This window comes from Microtus oregoni, unplaced genomic scaffold (assembly GCF_018167655.1).
Source record: "Microtus oregoni isolate MIOR12 unplaced genomic scaffold, Mior012 000014F_ref0000157, whole genome shotgun sequence".
Classification (NCBI taxonomy): domain Eukaryota; kingdom Metazoa; phylum Chordata; class Mammalia; order Rodentia; family Cricetidae; genus Microtus; species Microtus oregoni.
In genome coordinates this window covers 18,988,873-19,010,474 of record NW_024543073.1, presented here as the reverse complement: position 1 = coordinate 19,010,474, position 21,602 = coordinate 18,988,873, and the positions used below count along the sequence as shown (strand labels likewise).

General features: G+C 38.9%; 2 protein-coding genes across 4 annotated transcripts in view; one reads left to right on the top strand and one right to left on the bottom strand.

Annotated features, from left to right (window-relative positions):
- Polk (DNA polymerase kappa) overlaps window positions 1–4,959 on the bottom strand; it is a 59,945-nt gene extending 54,986 nt beyond the window's left edge. The window contains exon 1 of the mRNA XM_041663421.1: window positions 4,800–4,959. The gene's annotated coding sequence lies outside the window, so the exon portion shown is untranslated. The remainder of the gene's footprint in view (window positions 1–4,799) is intronic.
- Window positions 4,960–5,340: 381 nt separating this feature from the next.
- Cert1 (ceramide transporter 1) overlaps window positions 5,341–21,602 on the top strand; it is a 107,947-nt gene continuing 91,685 nt past the window's right edge. For 2 of the 3 annotated variants that reach the window (XM_041663243.1, XM_041663244.1), the window contains exons 1-2: window positions 5,500–5,736; window positions 12,283–12,417. In XM_041663243.1, the coding sequence (XP_041519177.1) occupies window positions 5,641–5,736; window positions 12,283–12,417 (231 nt within the window). In that variant the 5' untranslated portion in view covers window positions 5,500–5,640. Of the gene's footprint in view, window positions 5,737–12,282; window positions 12,418–21,602 lie in introns of all 3 variants that reach the window. The other variant, XM_041663245.1, reaches the window with a different exon arrangement.

Below are 21,602 nucleotides of genomic sequence, written 5' to 3'. Positions count from 1 at the left end.
TACCTTCTATGCGTATATTTTTTAAATTATTTGGAACTGTTTACACATTCATTAATTATTTTGAATGTCTTCTATGTGCTCAGCACTGTTATTAATATTAAAATTATAAAAATTGCTGAAAATAGTTGAAAATGTGTCCATCAATGGAACTCAAATTCTAGTGGGAGAATGCAACATATGTTGTCTAATTTGTACATTTAAGTTTTTATCATATGCTAGTATGTTTTTAAAAAAGAATCAGTTTCTGGGTGGGGCACATCAATGGGTTTTCATATGTACTAAATTATGTTTTTCCATGCAACTTTGCCTCCCACCTCATATAGTTAAAATATAGTTAAAAACAGACTATAACAAAAGTAATATGTACTAGATATGCTGCTGATTGCTTCTAGTCAAAGTCCCACTGTCAACAAACCAGAGAGAGAGAGAGAGAGAGAGAGAGAGAGAGAGAGAGCAGCCTTGAATACCATACTTTTTGGAAAAACTGATTATACCATTGGCCAGACAACTATCTGTTTCTCTTTGCAAGTTGAGAATAGAAAGCTAATGAGACCACAAAAATTCAGATAAAACATAACAGGAGGCCCTAGAGGTGAACAGAAAAACACTAACACCTTATTTTAAGTTTTCAATATATACGAAACCAGTTGAGATCTCTGAAATTTTCTCATATTGGAAATAATTTGAATTTATTTCTACCTCTGCTAGTCAACAGAACCTTCAAGAAAAGCAATTTCAGTACCCAACTGGTCAACCATAATAAATAATTAAATTGCTGTCCCCCCCATGACTCATTCTGAAACCATAACTGTCCACCATCTCCTTACAATCGCTTGTTCAGGTCCTACTCTACTGTTGTCTCTCTACTGGAAACCCTTGAAGCAAGGATGGAGAACTCAAGACACAGTATGACAGAGTGTAATCTAATACACGGTAAACTCAGAATCCCAGTAGAAATCTATCCCCAAAGAGATTCAGACAATTGCAACAAACCAAACCAAATGAACAATATTAAATTAGTGCTTCTCAATGGGGATGTGTCACAAAGTCCTTTCTTGGTAGACAGCAGGTGTGATTTAATCACTATGCATCATAACATGAAGAATGAAGAGGTGGACACCGTGGCTCACACTCGTAATCCCAGCATTTGTGAGACTGATGCAGGAGAATTAGCAACATGTTTAGGCCAGCTTGGGTTAAGCAAAGCACTTGTCTCCCCTACAAAATGAAAAACTGACATCAACAGGGTGAGGAAAGATCTGCTGCGATCATCATTTCTCTCAGCCATGGAGAAGAAAATACATGGGGCAGGGGTTAAAAAGACAAATAACTGTAGTTGAAAGTTAATTTACAGGACTGGGTTTGAAGAGGTGCCAGGACACTTTAACTAGTATAAACATACACCCACACTCATAACCATGCAGATATTTGGGGGTGTTTTCCATATAAAATAATACAGAAGAAAGCTTGAGTGATTGCTACTACCACCACCTAAATAATTATTCCAGTCATGAAAATAGGGTTACCAATATAGCTATACTATTAATATGCTATATTTAGTTCACCTCTTCTCTAGATTTGTTTGTTTGGTTTTGTGAGACAGGATCTTGGCATGTAGCCTAGGCTTGGCCTCTAACTAACAATCCCCCAAACAACCTCTTGGAAAGCAGGATTAGGGCTCCATGCAGCTTGATTTTTAGACTGACATGGTTCATAGATTAGCACCTCTATTTCACAAATTAACACCTTTATTTTGAAGATTGCAAAATCATGGCTCTTACAAAATCCCTCCACTTTTAGCTGGTCATAGTTTTTGGTGGTGGTACTTTATACTAGAGGAAGATGAGGTGGAAGAATTAGCAGAGGGAATTGAGGGAAAACTCAAGTGGGTTAAGAATGAACTCTGAAATCTGGATTTTGGGCTCAAACCCCAAATACATCTTTACTATGACTTATGGGAAATTATTTAACTTTTCTGCGATTAAGTCATTCATCTCAAATATTAGAAATAGAAGGGAATAATGAAATCTACAGAACAGATGTTAGGCAAATAAGACAGCAGACAACACAATCGGGAAATGCTAAGAGTCACTGGCTGAATTAAAAGCATAACAGCTTGGATACCTTATCTACAGAACACATTTTTTAAAAAGAATATAGTGACTTGGATATCTTATCTATAGAACACATCTTTTAAAAAATACATATATAGTGGCTTGGATACCTTATCTTTAGAACACACTTTTTTATAGAGTGGCTTGTATTCTTATCTATAGATCACATCTTTTTATATAGTGTGTGGTGAGTGCGTGCGAGAAAGAGAGAGAGAGAGGGAGAGGGAGAGAGAGAGAGAGAGAGAGAGAGAATGTGTAAGCTGGGGGTTAACTTTGAGTATTTTCTTTAATTGCTTTCCACCTTGTTTTAGGACAAGGACGGTCTCTCTCAGAACCTGGGAACCCACCATTTCAGCTGGGCTGGCAGGCTAGTAAGCTCTTGGGTTCTATATGTCTCTAGTCAGACGGTTCTGGAATTACTATGTGTACCGCCTTGCCTGGCTTTTACGAGGATATTAGGGATCTGAACTCAAAACTTCATGTTTAAACATCAGGAACTTCACTGACGGAGTCATCTTCCTAGCCCCAAATCAAACCACAATTTTTTTAATCAGTTCAACAAGCTACCCTCATATTCATTTGGAAGAGAAGATATGAAAAGCATCCAAATGAAAAAGAATGTCATAAAAATTTATTAACTGTATATGAAAACTAAACAGTTAATTAAGTCAGTAAAATACTGGTATAGATATAAATATATCAATGAAAAAGAATGCTGTCCAGTAGCAGGACTATATATGGGGATTTTTATATACCATAAAAGTAGCATATTTGTACAAGAGTAAGAATAGACTGTTCAATAACATGCTGGGCCCAAATAAATGCCCATTTGCAAAACAAACAAACAAAACCCAACAATAATTAATTTCCTACCCTATTCTGTATTTTAAAATAAATTCTATGGTATACGGGTCTAAAAATGAAGCCAATAAAAATAAAGAACACTACACAAGGATCAGAGAAGCCCTCTGTAAGACACACAACGACAACGCTATCATCTATATTTATTATGAAATAAATAAAGTACGTCATCCTTGCACCGCTATTTCCTTCCTCCAACTGTAATAATGGAAATCACAAATCTCTAAGGTGTCACTCTAGTCGGTATACAAAAATCTTCTGCACTTAAACTATTTTAGCCTTTAGTACAATGGACCAATGTAGCGAGGCAATGTCTCATACATTAATACTAAATATAATGAAGCAATTTTCAACTGAGTAAGTGGGTGTAAATTGGTGGTCACAATTATTCAAACCTAGGTGAGGCCGAAAATACAATAGATGGTTTAATTCCAGAATTAAATGTAACACTATTTCTAGGACTCTAAATTGCATTGGGAAGTGAATTTCTCAATATTCACAACCATCTTACTTAAGAGCAATGATTCTACAGTCTAGTACAAGAATTAGAAAGTCTCAACCACATTAGATTCATGAAGCAAAGCAAACCATTCTAAATGCATACCCTTGGCAATTCACAAAGTAGCTCTGTGTGTGTTGAATGATAACCTTGGATTATGTTTTAACAGCTTGACAAGGTTTTCTTTCTTTATTTAAATTTTCTTTTTCTTTTTCTGAGACAGGAGTTTCTCTGTGTAACAGCCTTGGCTGTCCTGGAACTCTCTTTGTAGATCAGGCTGGCCTATGAACTCACAGAGATCCTCCTGCCTTTGCATCCCAGTTTTGGGATTAAAGGCATGGGCCACCAGCACACGTTTGACAAGGCATTCTTAAAAGCTTTACCTCTTAAGGTTTTATTCGTTTGAATGTCTTTCAATGGTGCACTGCCATTATTTTACAAAGGAAACTGATTTGTAACTGACAGACAGCAGATTTAGAATCTACAGAAACGAACGCTGTCACAAGTACTTCTCAGAGCCACTTCCTGTCAGTAGACTTGCCATTGTGCCTTAATCCCCACACTCAAATGTCCTCTTACTTTCCCAACTGGGTAGCAAACAGAAATTCTTTCTACACTTTAATAAGGAATTTTAAAGTTAGGAATTATCAGGAAATTGATAGCCACCTATTGCCTAATTCCTTATCGGTCAATAAAACGTGCGTTTCAACCTTTATGATAGAAATTTTCTCTCCAGCCTTTCCTGTATTAGGGGAGGATAACAGACCTTGATGGAGTTTTGGAAAGACGCTGGTTCACACCTAAGAGAAAATTTAAGGATATAATCTGATTTATTTCACTCTTTATAAAAACCTTTTTCAACGTTATAAAAATTCTATAATTTTTTGGTTATTTGTTTTATTTTTCGAGACAGGGTTTCCCTGTGTAGCTCTGTCTGTCCTGGAACTAGCTCTTGTAGACCAGGCGGGCCTCGAACTCACAGAGATCCTCCTGTCTCTGCCTCCCGAGTTCTGGGATTAAAGGCGTGCGCCACCACCGCCCGGCTAAATTCTATAAATTTAACAATGTGAAACCCTTATGAAAATAGTCTGAAGGAATTCTTCCCTCAACAGCAGTAAGCCTCAAGTATTAAGTCTAATTACTAAAGACATAGACAGCAGTCCTTCGGGCGGCTTTCGAGAGGAAAAACCTCCAGTTTGACTGGAGATGTCATAACCTCCAGCCCATAGTGAAGCGGCTGAACCCCTGACATCCTTGCCCAGGCAAGTCGCAAAGATGTTCCCGGGCTTTCCGGAAAGCAGCTGAGCACAACCCGACATCCTCACCTGAGGGTTCTCACGTCCTGGTTAGTAGGGATCGAGGGATCGTCATAAACAAGCAAGGCGGAATCAGAAGCCTAGTTGGACGGAAGGGCCACACAACTATCAAAAGAAGACCACTGGCCCTCAGAAGGTTCCCCCAGGAAACCAGCCTTCCTCGCGCCCCGGGGCACCCACCAGTTGCCTAGGATTGCGACTACAACTCCCAGGAGGCTGCGCGGCGGACCGAGCGGCCGCCTTCCCAGAATGCAGCGCAGCGGCTTCCCTGTCAAGCTCTCCCTTCTCCCCGCTCCGCCTCCTTCCCTACCCGTCGTCACCCGGGAGGGCCGGAGGTAGGGAGCGTCGTGAGCCGCCGGGAGGGGCCCGGGGCGGGGTGGAGGGAGGATGGGAGGACGGAGGGGAGGGAGCGGCGAGGGGAGGGAGGGTAAATAGTGGGCCCGGCAGGAAGATGGCGGCGATAGCGGAGGTGTGAGCGGACCTGGGTCTCCGCCGTTGGCTTGGCTCTTCCCGTCTTCCTCCCCTCCTCCCTCCCTGACTGAGGTTGGCACCTAGGGGGCCGAGTTCAGGTGGCGGCGCCGGGCGCAGCGCAGGGGTCACGGCCACGGCGGCTGACGGCTGGAAGGGCAGGCTTTCTTCGCCGCTCGTCCTCCTTCCCCGGTCCGCTCGGTGTCAGGCGCGGCGGCGGCGGCGCAGCGGGCGCGCTCCGTCCCTCTTCCTGTTCCTGCACGCCCCGGAGCGGGTACTCTTGGCTGTGCCATCCCCCGACCCTTCACCCCAGGGACTGGGCGCCTGCACTGGCGCAGCTCGCGGAGCGGGGGCCGGTCTCCTGCTCGCCTGTCGCGCCTCCATGTCGGATAACCAGAGCTGGAACTCGTCGGGCTCGGAGGAGGATCCGGAGACGGAGTCCGGGCCGCCTGTGGAGCGCTGCGGGGTCCTCAGCAAGGTGAGCAGCCTGCGGGGGGCCGGGGACCCGCTGCCGGGACTCACCTGCCGCGAGGCGAGGGGAGCCGCTCGGGACCTGGGGTGGGGCTGGACTGGAGGCACCCACTGTCCCGGGGCGGGGGCTGCGGAATGTGCTGGGGTGCGGGGCCGAAAGGTCCGCCTGGAATGAGTGTCGGACCAGCGGTGGGATAGGAGACGTTTGGAACTGTCCTCCCCCCCCCCCCCCCACCTCATTACCCCCAGTCGCCAGGAACTTGTCAGCTTTTCCAAGGACCGAGGACCTTGGAAAGCGTGTACAATCCGCGATCCAGTTTGGAAGGCAAGGTGCATCTGGTTACTTGGAACCCAAGGAGGCAGCTGTCTGGGGTGTAGGAATCTGGGTTGGGCAACCGTGGTGTCTGAAGTACTGGACGCGAGAGCGGTTACATGGACCTTTCAAACAATATTGTTTCGGAGGTCCCCACCAGAATAGCTTGGGGCGGGGTGGGGTGGTGTGCAGCTCTAGCGGGTTTAGGCAAGCCTGGGTTTGGCCTTAAAATCTGAGATAGTAAACTTTGAAGTGTGAGTGATCTTGAGTGTAGAAAGCGTGTGCAGCACTTTGTACTTTATCCCTCCTTACCCAGGTTCAGAAAAGAGCTATTGAATTGTCACGCTTGGATAAGAAATATTAATAGTAAGTTGGGACGTGTTAGAGTGAAGACCGACCTTTATAAAGTTAAGGAAAAGGAGCATTATTTAATAATACAGTATTTGTGCACTAAGGAAGGACATTTCTGTCACACACACACACACACACACACACACACACCCGCACCCCCTGTACTTTTAAAAGCTTCTTTTCAAGTTTTTTTTTTTTTTTTTTTTTGCCTAGATAGCATTTGTAGGGCTGGAAATGAGGGATTTTGTGTTTTACATTTTTGTTGTGGAAAGTCTCAGCCCTTTTGACTTCCCTGTCCTTTCCTGTTAAACTTTAAGAAATGCTTAGAGCTAGCAGTGTTTCCAGGGGGAGAGTTGGGGCTCGTCCCTTAACAAGCTGGTCATAAGATACCAAGTCATGTGCTATTGGCCATTAAGAAATCACTCTGCTGCCAGTGTTCTTGAACATCATTTCTGGAATTGTTTGAGATTAGGCTATTACAGTGTCTTTAGCTGGAGAGAGAAGGCCTGGGCCAGACTTCAGTATGTCAGATACAAAGCTTCCAAGTGTTAAGTTTTATTTACATAGTAGAAAATTATGTTGTGTTTGATGCTGTGATCATTCTTGAAATTTTAATATAATGCTTTCAGTTGAGTGAGCTCCCCAGTGTTTATTGAGATTAATGTATCTTTATAATTTAAGAATCTATATTGAGGGGCTGGAGAGTTGGCTCAGAGGGTAAGAGCATTGCCTGCTCTTCCAAAGGTCCTGAGTTCAATTCCCAGCAACCACATGGTGGCTCACAACCATCTATAATGAGGTCTGGTGCCCTCTTCTGGCCTGCAGGCATACACACAGACAGAATATTGTATACATAATAAATAAATAAATAAATATTTAAAAAAAAGAATCTATATTGAACACGTTGTATAATAAGTTTGCATTTTCAAATGGTTGTGAAATGGGCTGTCTCTCCTGATTCTGGGAGTTTCATTACTTGTCATTAGATGAGAAGCAGACTGCTATATCAGTGTGTTGTTCAAGTGTTTTATGAAACAAGCTATACTTTTGATTTGTTTGTTTGTTTGTTTCTTGTTTGTTTGAGACAGAATTTCTTTGTGTATCGCTGGCTGTCCTGGAACTCACTCTATAGACCAGGTTGGCCATGAACTCACAGAGATTCTCCTGCCTCTGCCTCCTTAATGCTGGGATTAAAGGCTAGTGCCACCACCATTGCCCGTCTTACTTTTGACTTCTTGATCATCATTTTTTGCAGAGTGAGAGATTGGAATGACAGATGAAAAAAGAGCTCATGCTTTGTGATCTATTGTATTCAGATTAGCATATGAAGTATAATGTGAATCTGAACCTGGAAGGCAGGCAGAATTGTATATTCATGTAATCCTAGCACCCAGGAGGCAGAGCAGGAGGATTCCAAGTTCCAGGCCAACTAACCTACCTTCATGGCAAGGCCCTGTCTCCCAGAATCATTTTTTTAAGGAGAACTCTCTTGCATTTAAATGTATAGGAATATATTGATTATGTCCATTAAAAGGAAATTGTTTTCATTTTGATTGTTCTGTGTGTATACAATCAATGTGTAAGTAAAAATTTTATTAACAGCTGTAAAGAAAATTTTCTGGAAGTTTAAGAATGTATGGTTATATGATTATTCAGTGTAGTGGTCCACACCTTTAATCCTAGCACTTGGGAGGCAGAGGCCCATGGATAGCTGTGAATTTTAGGCCAGCCTGATCTATACCATGAGTTTTAGGACAGACAGAGCTGCATAATAAGACCCTGTCTTGAAAAACATATATATATATATATATATATATATATATATATATATATGGTTATATATGTGTGTATGGTTAACAAATATATATATACATATATATAGTTATATATATGTTTTATGGAAACTTTTATTTTTATATGTATTTGTGTGTACATATGAGTACACCTTCCTGGAGGCCAGAAATCTAAATTGGTGTCTTTCTCAATCCTTCTCCACCCTGTTTTTTGAGACAGGGTATCAAAGTAAACCCAGAGCTTGCAATTTAGCTAGACTTGTTGGTCAGCAAGCCCCAAAAATCCTCTTGTCTCCACTTCTCTGGCCCTAGGAATATGCCACCACTTTGCCTGGGATTCTTATGTGGGTGTTAGGGATCAAACTCAGGTCTTCATGCATGCATAACAAGCACTTCACAGTCTGAGCCATATGGCTAGCTTATGTTTTCTACAAAGTGCTTTGTTTACTTTTGGACATTACTAGAGACCAAACCCAGTGGCATCATGCATGCTAGGCAAGTGTTCTACTGTAGCCTCATCAAAGGAACTTTATACTGAATACATACATTCACACTATGGATCATGCATGTTTTTAAGCTTAAAGTATGTGTCTTTTGTAATTTGAACCCTTCATAATTTACCTGATAATTTATTTATTTATTTATTTTTTAAAGATTTATTTATTTATTATGTATACAACATTCCTGTAATGTATGTTTGTATGCCAGAAGAGGGCTCCAGATCTCATTATAGATGGTTGTGAGCTACCATGTGGTTGCTGGGAATTGAACTCAGGACCTCTGGAAGAGCAATCAGTGCTCTTAACCTCTGAGCCATCTCTCCAGCCCCCTTACCTGATAATTTAAACAAGAGTTAGTTTTCAACATCTGTTCTTTTCCTCCTGTTTAGTTATATAGATAAGTCCAAATAGTTATCCATTTTCTTTCTTGTTTCATAAAATGGGATGGGTCTGGAATTTAGGAAATTGAAATTTAATTAAAAACATGCCAGTCCAAAAGCGTTTTCCCTCTTAAATAGTAATCAGAAATACCTGTGAGACATATTCTTAATGATGTGTGTTCCAAAAGTCCTAGTTAAGTAGTAATTCCATGTAGTTATGACAAATAGGATGGCACATGTTGAGGAAGGCGCACACCTTGGTACTTGAAAGCAACTAAGCCTGGATAAATGAAATCTTAGCCAGCTTTTCTGGGTCTCTCATCACCATGCACGTGCTGTCTGCTTACTTTATCGCTTAAGATCTCATCGCTTAAGATCTCACTATCTGCCGGGCGGTGGTGGCGCACGCCTTTAATCCCAGCACTAGGGAGGCAGAGGCAGGCGGATCTCTGTGAGTTCGAGACCAGCCTGGTCTACAGAGCTAGTTCCAGGACAGGCTCCAAAGCCACAGAGAAACCCTGTCTCGAAAAACCAAAAAAAAAAAAAAAAAAAAAGATCTCACTATCTTATCTCTGGCCGGCCTAGAAATTGCTGCTTAGACCAAGCTAGCCTCAAACTCAGAGATTTCCCTGCCTCTTGTCTTGTCTTCTGAATGCTAGTATTTAAGGTGTAGGCCACCACTTTGGTTCTTTCTTTTGAGATAGAGCTTTGCTGTATTGACCACACTGGTCTCTAACTCATGACTTAACTTCCAGAGATTTGAAATGCTAGGATTATAGGCATGGGACTTGACTCTTTAAGTCCATCCCAAATGCCATTCTTTCCATAAAGCCTTTGATTACATAAATATTCAATATTTCTTTCCTTTGAATCCCTGTATCATTTTGTATGGAACTTGGTTCTGACTCTTAATTTTTGTTGTTGAATTTGTGATTGCTAAACTTAGCAACATGAAGGAATCTTACTTTTTAAATAATATCTAACATGCAACATTGCCTGTGTTAAATGATAAGTGAGAAAAATGAAGGGGCAGAGAAAAGGCAAAACCTTGCTTTCTTGGTTTAATAATAGCAAATAAAACATTTATTGAGTCCTAAAGCTTATACCATTTGTTGGTTCAACTATAAGAAAATAACAAATTATTAACACACTCACTAGAGGTCCTCTTTTCACTTTAAAAAGGATCTAGAGAGAGATGTTGATTTTTAAGCTTCTTTACCTATGTATATTATGCATCAAACTTGAGTTAATAGGACAAGCCAGGCATTGTTCTAATCTTTGTTTATGTAATCATAACTCTAAGAGAGACACTTGATTGATAAAGAAACACATAAAGAGCAACATAGCCACAATTACTATCTAATAAAGGATAATAATGGGCATCAAGGTAAGATTAATCTATAGAGATTTTAAAATGCTAAGTTGTCCCTTTAATGTGATAGAGAATATGAAATTGTTCATTTAAGTTTCAAGGCTGGAGTCTCATTAATTAATATGCTGCATAAGTTAACAAGTATAGTCAAGATTATTCTTAAAAGTAGATTAAGAGGGGTAAGACTTCTTAAGAATCTATTAAACTGATTATTTGATGGAAATCATTGAAAATTGGGAAGACAGGGCAAATTTAAAAGTTGATGTCAGGGAAAGGTACGGTAATAAGCTATGGGGAAAGAAACAGTCAGATATTGAGTGTCCTGTGTAACTGTGCCAGTCATTTTCACTATTTTATTCAACCATTCAAACAACATACAAAGAAACAAAAGTTAAGTAACCTGTTCAAGCTCTCCCAGCACAGGTACCAAAATTGGGTCTGTTTAGTCCTATTTCTACTCTTCTGTTCATGTATCTGGTGTTAAGCTAGCTTTAGTCCCCATGACTGCAGATGTAGTAATACAACCAAGAAAACAGGAACATAGGGAGGGAGGAAATATACCTTATAGGGAAGGTGATTTCAGTTTTGTTTGGACTGTCGTTTGTTTCAAGTGAATTTCTAAGTGCTGGTTGAGTCAGAAGCTGTTAGAAATAAGGAAATAGTGCCCAGAGACCCCTTAGAAGAGTGAGTTAAACCGTCAACATGGGTGAGCTCCCAGAGATGGCTTATAATACTGAAGATTAGACTTAAAAGCAGAACCAGTCTCAAATGTGCTTAATCAGGAAATAGAAACATTAAAAATTTCTCAGTGAGTAAAGAACCTGAGCTAATGCATTGAGTAACAATCCAGTTTAAATTGTTTTTAGAATAGTTATGTTAAAACACCGGACATAAATAACATGAAAAATCAAGTATTCCTATCAATTAGATTTCTACCTATTGCCAGTTTCTTGATTGGGAACTTTACTCTGTCAGGACCTTAGCAACACAGAAATCATGATGGACGATCTAAATGATTCAACTTTATATTTGTATTAGTGCTTCTCAGAAAAATATAATTTAAGGGAAACTTGTAAATGATTTAATCATTTTAAATATACGGTCATCAGTTCTCTAGGGGAAAAGCTAAAATTACTGTGAACTTAATAAAGATTAATGATGTAGATTTTTCTTTGATGGAATTATGACCATCATATGATTTTCACATGAGACTAATGTACAGAGTAGCATTTTGCTGGTGATTGGTTTAGTAGTTCTTCAGTAGCCCATGCAGTATTTAGTGTAGGAGGGATAGACCATGTAACTGATTTGTTGAGCATGTTACCTTATGTAGGAATCAGAACAGTTTAAATGTCATAAAGATGATGAAGAGGGGTTGGAGAGATGACGCAGAGGTTAAGAGCATTGACTGCTCTGATAGAGGACCTGAGTTCAATTCCAAGCACCACATAGTGGCTCACAACCATCTGTAATGAGATTTGATGCTGTCTTCTCTCCTGCAGGGATACATGCAGGCGGAACACTGTATACACAATAAATAAAATAAATCTTAAAAAAATGATGATGAAGAAAGGAAGCTAAAAGTATGCAAAGATCATGACAGAATTTTATAAATGTAGAAGAAAATGTTTTATTTTTTATTTCTTAGCTATTAAGCTAAAATTACTGAACGTCATTATATACAAGAAGCATCTCGATTTTTTATCACTTAATCTTTTTTACTGTTTATTGTAATTTTTAGAGCTTTTCAAAGTTTTGTGTTAAAATTTTGGAATGCCTCAATTTCTAAAATACTGACTTTATTTTTTTTTTTAACCTTTTCTTTTTCTTCTTCTCATCCCTAGTGGACAAACTATATTCATGGGTGGCAAGATCGTTGGGTAGTTTTGAAAAATAATACCCTGAGTTACTACAAATCTGAAGATGAGACAGAATATGGCTGCAGGGGATCCATCTGTCTTAGCAAGGCTGTAATCACAGTAAGTACCTTCCCCTACTCAATAGCTAATCAGAACTGCTCTCGGTGCATGTTACAGAGCTGTGAAATCCTTGCCCTTTGCCCAGGAGTGTACTTCTGCACACTATAAGCATGAAGGTTTTACTCAGCTGTCTTTTCAAACCAATTTAAGTGTTTCAGGAAAAAAGAGGTGACAGGTTACTTCATAACTGGTGATATTGGGACAATCCATAGGTTATTTAAAAAGTTTAATTGGGAAAATAACTATCCTTACTTAAATTATTTATCAAAACAAAAATATATTCATTTATTATCTTTTCATACAGATCTTATACCATTATTTTCTTATGAAGTTGAGAGTTCTGTTTTGTTAACTTTTTACATAATGTGTGGTCTGCAGTTCAATTGCCCTAAAGTGGAATAAATACTTTTTTGTTTGTTTTTGTATTTCGAGACAGGGTTTCTTTGTGTAGTCCTGGCTGTTCTGGAATTCAGTCTGTAGACCAGGTTGGCCTCAAACTCACAAAGATCCTCTTGCATCTGCCTCCTGAGTGCTGGAACTAAAAGCGTTTTTGCCACCACTGCTGACTGGAATAAGCACTTTTGAAAATACTTAAAAAACACTAGGTATAAGCTCTTTCTGAATTTTCAGGTTTCCTAGAATATATTTGAACTGTGTCGCCTTCATTTAATTTTGAAACAGTACTTCACTTTTGTTTAGCCATCCTATGTTTGCATAGACACAACTCTCTTTTCCTACTGTATGTAGTCCATGACTTAAATAATGTTAATATAAATTAGCATTACATTACATAAATTGTATTATGTAAGAATAAGTAAATTGGTATAGACAGGTTTAGAAACCAACAATTGTCTTTTTAAGCATCTAACTCAATTATTGGAATCAAAGTGTGTTATTATAACACATTAAAAGGCTTATTGGTTGAGTGCAGTCAGCATGCCATAGATATACTTAATCAAAAGCTAAAAAAAGAAACATATTTGCTAAGGCAGGATAGTTAAATGGAAATTAGCTAAGGGAGTCAGTAGTTTAAAAATCTAAAAACAGATATGCTAAGACAAAAGCAATTCTCATTTTATTGATCTACTCGAAAGTCAAATTTTCTTATGATAAAATTACTTATAAAAGTAAAAGGTATTCTTGGAATTACTGTTACTATCTACATTTGACTTACATATTATGATTTGCATATAAGACAAATCTTGCTGTATTTTTTTCATCTTTTTTGTGTGTTACACACATTACCCTCTTGTGTGTTCAAGTTAGAAAATAGACTCTTAATTGAACATCAAATTAGTAAAACATGAATTGTTTGTAAGTATTAATATAAAACTACCAATGCCTTCTAGAGACAATTTTAAGGAAATATCTTGAATTAAAGTCTCAGTTTATTTTGATTGTTATGTGGTAAATAAGTTTTGACACTGTGTCTTCCTTTGTCATTGTTTGTGTGGACAGAATGGTGAATGGAAATGTTCTTTATAATCTTGAAGATTCTCTCTATAACCTTTTTCTGCTCCTCTTCTTTTGCAAATTAATTGCTGTATTGATTATTAAAAATAGGGAAGATTTATATTTATATTTTTTTCATTTTTTTATTGAGAAAAAAAAAACCAAGTTTCCACCTCCTCCCAGCCTCCCATTGCCCTCCCCCTCCTCCCACCCTTTCCCCCTCCCCCCACTCCTCTCCCCATCCCTCTCCAGTCCAAAGAGCAGTCAGGGTTCCCTGCCCTGTGGTAAGTCCTAGGTTCTCCCCTCTCCATCCATTTCTAGGAAGGTGAACATCCAAACTGGCTAGGCTCCCACAAAGCCAGCACATTACGTAGGTTCAAAACCCCGTGCCATTGTCCTTGGGTTCTCATCAGCCCTCATTGTTCGCCATGCTCAGAGAGTCCAGTTTTATCCCATGCTTTTTCAGTCACAGTCCAGCTGGCCTTGGTGAGCTCCCAATAGATCAGCTCCACTGTCTCAGTGGGTGGGTGCACCCCTCGTGGTCCCGACTTCTTTGCTCATGTTCTCCCTCCATCTGCTCCTCATTGGGACCTTGGGAGCTCAGTCCAGTGCTCCAGTATGGGTCTCTGTCTCTATCTCCATCCATCACCAGATGAAGGTTCTATGATGATATGCAAAATATTCGTCAGTATTGCTATAGGATAGGGTCATTTCAGGTTCCCTATCCTCAGCTGCCCAAGGAACTAACTGGGGACCTTGGCTTGGGCATCTGGGAGCCACTCTTGCCAACCCTAAGGTGGCTCCCTTAACTAAGAATTGTGCTTCCGTGCTCCCCTATCCAACCTTCCTTTATCCCAATCCTCCTTTTTCCCCAAGTTCCCCCCATTCTCCCCTTCTCCCTTTACTCTCCCTATCTCCCCTTACCACCATCCCACCCCACCCCCAAGATCTCAATTTTCTCCCCGGCCATTTTGTTTACTTCCCATAGCCAATAGGACAACTATATGTTTTTCCTTTGGTTCACCTTCTTACTTAGCTTCTTTGGGATCACCAATTGTAGACTCCGTGACCCTTGTTTATGGCTAGAAACCAATTATGAGTGAGTACATCCCATATTTATCTGTATTGTTTCCTAAGTAATAGTATTTCCATGGTGGATTTAAATGTAGTTACCCTGTTTTGAACTATAGACTCTACTAACTCTACATTTGGGTAATTTGGGTAAGGAATTTTAATAAACACGTTTATTTTTTCTGGTGGGAGGGAAACATAGTTCACTGCAGATATTTTTGTTACAGTTGTATTTGTATACAAAACTTTCAGTATGTACATAATCAAAGGAGTTGGTAGGAAACTAAAGCAGTTTGAATACTCGAATAAGAGATTTAGATGTGGGCTAAGCAATAGTAAAAAAGGTAGAAATTAGTAAAGCTGATCTTTAGATATAGTGAGTAGATACAGGAAAAAATGCATTTATTCTGTGATTGGTTTTGACTTTTAGTTTCTGGCTTCATAGTCTTTTAGCACGTATTTCAAGGAAGTTTCACAACAGAAATTAATACAATGAACTTTTCAGCATGAAATTTACAGATACTTGATTTTTAAAAAAACACACTAATGTTCTTTGTTAAATAAATATACATTATTTTTAGACTTAATATGGGTAATTGCCTCTATCACTTCCTTTCTGAAAATGGAGTAAATATTGACATTGAATTTATTGACATGGTGTTGTTATGAAATTGATTTGTGTGTGTGTATGTGTGATAAGGAGAAATGAGCCCAGATCTTTAAGTGCTTTATCATTGAACTGTTTTCCGAGACCCCTTACATTTTTATTTCATGACAGGGTCTCACTAAGATACCCTGGCAGGCTTTCAACTTGGAATCATCCTGCATCAGCCTTTGAATAGCTAAGATCACAAACCTGAGACATTAGGCATGTCTAAGAGTTGTGCTTCTACTGGAATGATTTTAACATTTATTTGTTGATAGATTTGTGTATGAGCTTTTTACCTTGTTGTGGAACCTAATCCATTATTACCCTAATCCATTCCAATTCTATTTTTGGTGAGTCATCAATATAAAAATCTTGTTTTTTGGCTTTGTGATACCTAGGTGAAATGATTTAAAGAAACAGTGTTTTACTTTTAAGGTAGACAGATTAAATGAATAGTACCCCTTCACTTTGTGTATTATAGAATACATGGAGAAAGTTGAATTTCTCAATTCATAAAGCTTAATAATTACTTGATTAAGACTCATCCCATTGTATAAAACATTATAGGTTTGTTGTAATCAAGCAAATCTTTGCTAGGCATGGTGGTACCAACCTGTAATCCAAGTGCTTAGTGTTAATGCAAGAAGTATCCTTAACTGTGTGTCCAGCTTGACCACAGAACAAGACCCTGTTTTAGACACACACACAATGCACATGCACAAACAAACATAGTTTATGGAGTGCCTAAACTTTTTTATTTGAAATTCTTTTTAGAAAGTAACCAAACATGTTATTTAAAAGTTACAGAGTAAATGCTTATCTTTTTTCTTATTCCTGCATTCATGAAACACCCAAAGGTATGTTTTAGTGTTCTTCCTGAGACTTAGTGTGCTTACACAAGCATGTTTTATAGTCTTCATTTTTATTTACACCTTATTAAACTTACTGTAATGTTCTTGTTTTCTCTTAATGCAAAAGAGTCTACTGCTTCCTGTGGTACTCTTTCAAGAAAGCATTGCTGTCATTGTGGAAGCTTGACTAAGGGAGGAATATCACTGAATTTGAGGCTTGTCTGGGCTAATGACGAGTTCCAGGCTAGCCGTGGCTCAAAACAAGTCTCAAAAACAAAACAAAACACGCCAAGAGTTTAAAAAAAAAAAAATGGAGTGTTGCTTTTATACTAAGTATCAAAGAAGTTAGGTTTGGGAAAATGTTAAAATATTTGTCAAACTTTTAGATGAAAAAGGTGACTTACTATTCTAAATTTCTTATTTTATTCATTAGGTTTTATGACCTTATATCTTCTAAATCATTTATATTCATTGAATTTCTTTTCTATAATATTTTATTTTTTATGTATGAGAATTTTGCCTACACCATGTGTGTACCTGGTGCCTGTGGAGACAAGAAGGTGTAGCATCACCTGCTTTTGAATTACAGTTGTGAGCCACTATGTATGTGGATGTAGGCAACTGGACCTGGGTCGCCTGCAAGAGCAGTTGGTGCTCTTGACCACTAGCCATCTCTCTGGCCCCTTCTTATACATCTTCCCCGCTGCTCCCCTCACCCACTGCTGACTTGTAAAAATTCTGTATAACCAGATATTTGTTTTACTTGTTGGGAATATTTTCTTCATGTTGCTTCTTTTATAGCCTTTTAAAAATCTTCTATAAATTTTATACTTTTGCACTAGGTGCTCTTACTTCATATCTTGCTATATGGGTAGCTTCACTTTCATGTAGATTTGATATTTGAATTTTGACTACTGGTTGAAATTATTTTATATTCAAGAAAGACAGGAAATGTAGCTTATTATTTTCTCAGTTAACCTACCATGCATTTTAATACCATTACTACATTTTGCCTTGAAATTGGTAGTTTTAGTACATATTATAAACTGTTTTTCAATTTTTTTTACTCTCTTATGTACATTTGGCATGTCTAAGCCTTCTTTTTATCATATTTAAAATTACTTTGGTAATAGTATACTAATTCCTTAAACTGCTAGTAATGTTTGTGAAGAGGAATGATGTGAGGAGTTATTCATTCTTTTAGGAGTTTTTGTTGCATTTACTAAAATTAGAAGATGTTTTGTAAAATACAGAGATTCTTAATGTGATTAAGCCAATAATAAATACCTTAAGAACTAGTATATTTGTAATTTTAGGTTTCATTTTGCACATTTCACTTATGTACTAAATAACCTTTAGAACTTTGGTTTTTCGAGACAGGATTTCTCTGTAGCTTTGTAGCCTGTCCTGGAAGTCCCTTTGTAGACCAGGCTGGCCTCGAATTCACAGAGATCCGCCTGCCTCTGCCTCCCGAGTGCTGGGATTAAAGGCGCGCTCCACCACCGCCTGGCTAACCTTTAGAACTTTATTTTTTTTTTAAGATTTATTTATTTATTTATTATGTATACAACATTTTGCTTCCATGTATACCCACACACCAGAAAAGGGCACCAGATCTCATTACAGATGGTTGTGAGCCATCATATGGTTGCTGGGAATTGAACTCACGACCTCTGGAAGAGCAGTCAGTGCTCTTAACCACTGAGCCATCTCTCCAGCCCCACCTTTAGAACTATAAATAACCAAGTGAATGGGATTTCTTTTTTTTTTTTTAAATCAGAGATTGGTTATAAGAACACATATTCAGTAATTTCATGTTTTATTATTTTTTTTTCAGAAAGAAACCTGAGAGGTAGTGAAATTGCTTGCTGTTGGAAATAAAAATAACATTAAAGCCAAGTAGCTCTCAGTTCAGTAGGAATTATAAGAGAAGTTGAAAGATTTGGGCAAATTTTTTTTAATATTATTACTTATTTATTAAAGATTTCTGCCTCCTCCCCACCACCACCTCCCATTTCCCTCCCCCTCCCCTGGTCAAATCCCCCTCCCTCATCAGCGCAAAGAGCAATCAGGGTTCCCTGCCCTGTGGGAAGTCCAAGGACCAGCCACCTCCATCTAGGTCTAGTAAGGTGAGCATCCAAACTGCCTAGGCTCCCACAAAGCCAGTACGTGCAGTAGGGTCAAAAACCCATTGCCATTGTTCTTGAGTTCTCAGTATTCCTCATTGTCCGCTATGTTCAGCAAGTCCGGTTTTATCCCATGCTTTTTCAGACCCAGGCCAGCTGGCCTTGGTGAGTTCCCGATAGAACATCCCCATTGTCTCAGTGTGTGGGAAGTCTTCAGCACATGGGCACAGGACATGTATAACCCCAGCAGCACAGACACTAAGGGCATCATTGAATAAATGGGACCTCCTGAGACTGAGAAGCTTCTGTAAAGCAAAAGACACTGTCACTAAGACGAAAAGGCAACCCACTGACTGGGAAAAGATCTTCCCCAACCCCGCAACTGACAAAGGTCTGATCGCCAAAATATATAAAGAACTCAAGAAACTAGACCGTAAGAGGCTAATCAACCCAATTATATAATGGGGCACTGAGCTGAACAGAAATTCTCAACAGAAGAAGTTCAAATGGCCAAAAGACACTTAAGGTCATGCTCAACTTCCTTAGCGATCAGGGAAATGCAAATCAAGACAACTTTAAGATACCATCTTACACCTGTCAGAATGGCTAAAATCAAAAACACCAATGATAGCATTTGCTGCAGAGGTTGTGGAGAAAGGGGTACACTCACCCATTGCTGGTGGGAATGCAAAATTGTGCAACCACTTTGGAAAGCAGTGTGGCGGTTTCTCAGGAAATTCAGGATCAACCTACCCCTGGACCCAGATTTGGGCAAAATTAAAGAGGTCGGGGCCAGCAAGATGGCTCAGCAGGTAAAGGAGTAAAGGCATTGACTTCAAAAGTCTAATGGCCTGAGTCATTTTTGCTCCCTAGAACCCAAGTAAATGTGGAAGTAGAAAATCCAGCCTCACATAGTTGTCCTTTGACCTCCATATCGTACCCTGACATGTATGCCTACATGCAAGTTAGTAACATTGCAAGTTTTTCTATTCGAAAACTGAACAGGCTGATGAAGAGATTTGAAAAGATAAAACAAAGAAAGTAAATGCTGAAAAATTGAGAACCATGAAAATAAGTTTAAAAGTACTACATTTAGAGTAGGTTGATCTCAATTTTTTTTCCTTTTTTGTTTTGTTTTTTGTTTGAAAATAGATCATTTTCTATGCACTGAATTCTGATTATGGTTTTTCCTCCTCCAGCTCTTCCCAGATCTTTACCCATCACCCTTTCTCTTTTTCATCAGAAAACAAAAAGTATCTAAAATAGATGAATAAATAAAATTAAATAAGATAAAACAAAGATTTAAAAAAAAATCCCACAACTAAATAGCCAAAGGAAAAGCATAAAAAACACAGAGATACACCCAGAAATCCTATATACACACAAAAATTGGTAACCATACTATGTAAGCAAAAGTTTTATACAGTAAAAATATGCCCAGACAAATCATTATGGAAAAAAAAAACATCTAAAACCATCCCTGGGTTTGTTTTGTGTTGGCCATCTGCTGCTGAACATGGCACCTGACCTTAGGTGTGGTTCTTATACCCAGTAAGACATATTGGAGAAAAGTAATTTTTCATTTGGAGATAACTTCTGGGTTTAGGCTGTGCACTAGTGTTCCTTCTCAGTGCTTGAACCTAGTCTGTCTTAGACATTTGCAGGCCCTGGGCAGGATGCCACTGTCTCTGGGAGTTTATGTGTGCATCAATCCTGTTTTATCTAGAAGACACTGTTTCCTTGGTGTTTCTCCATCCCCTCTGACTCTTAGGATCATTTCTTCTCTTCATCTGGGTTTCCTGAGCCCTCAGAAGGAAGGGATTTGATAGAGACATCCCATTTAGAACTGTGTTCCAAGGTCAGGTGTGGGTCTCTGTATTTGTTCCCATCTACTGAAGAAGAAAGCCTCTCTGATGATAGTTGAATGAGACACTGATCTAACAATGTAGCAGAATGTTGTTAAGAGTCATTTTATTGCTACATTGCTTTGGCAGAACAGTAGTTTTTGGTTTGTTTGTTTTGTTTTTTTCTTACATCTAATGCCTACCTCCTGGAATGAGCTTAAATCCAATTAGGTAGTTGTTGGTTATTCCCACCACTTTTGTGCCACTATTGCACCAGTGTATCCTGCAGGCGGGTCACCATTATAAATCAAAGGCTTTGTAGGTGGGTTCTGCAGCATGCAGAGTACCTTCCAGTACCATGAACACTAGTCAGTAGGGGTGAAGACTATAGGTAGGCACCAGCTCAACTTCTCTGTTTTGAATGGGTTATCAACTTTTTTTTTTAAAGATTTATTTATTTACTATGTATACAGTGCTCCTGCATGTATGCCTGCAAGCCAAAAGAAGGGACCAGATCTCATTACAAGTGGTTGTGAGCCACCATGTGGGTGCTGGAAATTGAACTCAGCACCTCCACAAGAACAGTCAGTCAGTGGTCTTAACCTCTGAGCCATCCCTCCAGCTCATCAACTCTTTTTTTGAATGTTCATTCTTTGCCCAATGTAGTTTTTTTCTACTATCCAGTGTCTCTCCACAGCTGTTGTTCCTTTCTCATTAGCAGTTAGAAAATTCAAAGTTAATAAAGCATTATGCTGGCTTTTTCTGGGGGTATTTATCATTTTTTTCTGTTAACGTATCCTTTAGAGTTCAATTTGATCTTTCTATAACTGCCTGCCCTATAGGATTGTATAGAATACAGGTAATGTGTTTTATATTATAATGAGCAAAAGACTATTTCATTTTTTTAGAGATATATGCTGCAGCACTGTCTGTCTTTATTTGTGCAGGTATACCCATAATGGCCATAACTTCTATCAAATGTGTGATTACTGAATCAGCCTTTTTCAAACTCAGAGCAGTTGCCCATTGTAAACCTGAATAGGAGGTATCAATTATGTGGTGTACATATTTTAATTTTCTAAATTCTATAAAATGGAACACATCCAGATTTCATTCCTTTGAGTACCGTTTGGGTTACTTCCTGCAGGTAGTGGTGTACAGGTGTATAAAGAAAAGTAGGACATTTCCTTAT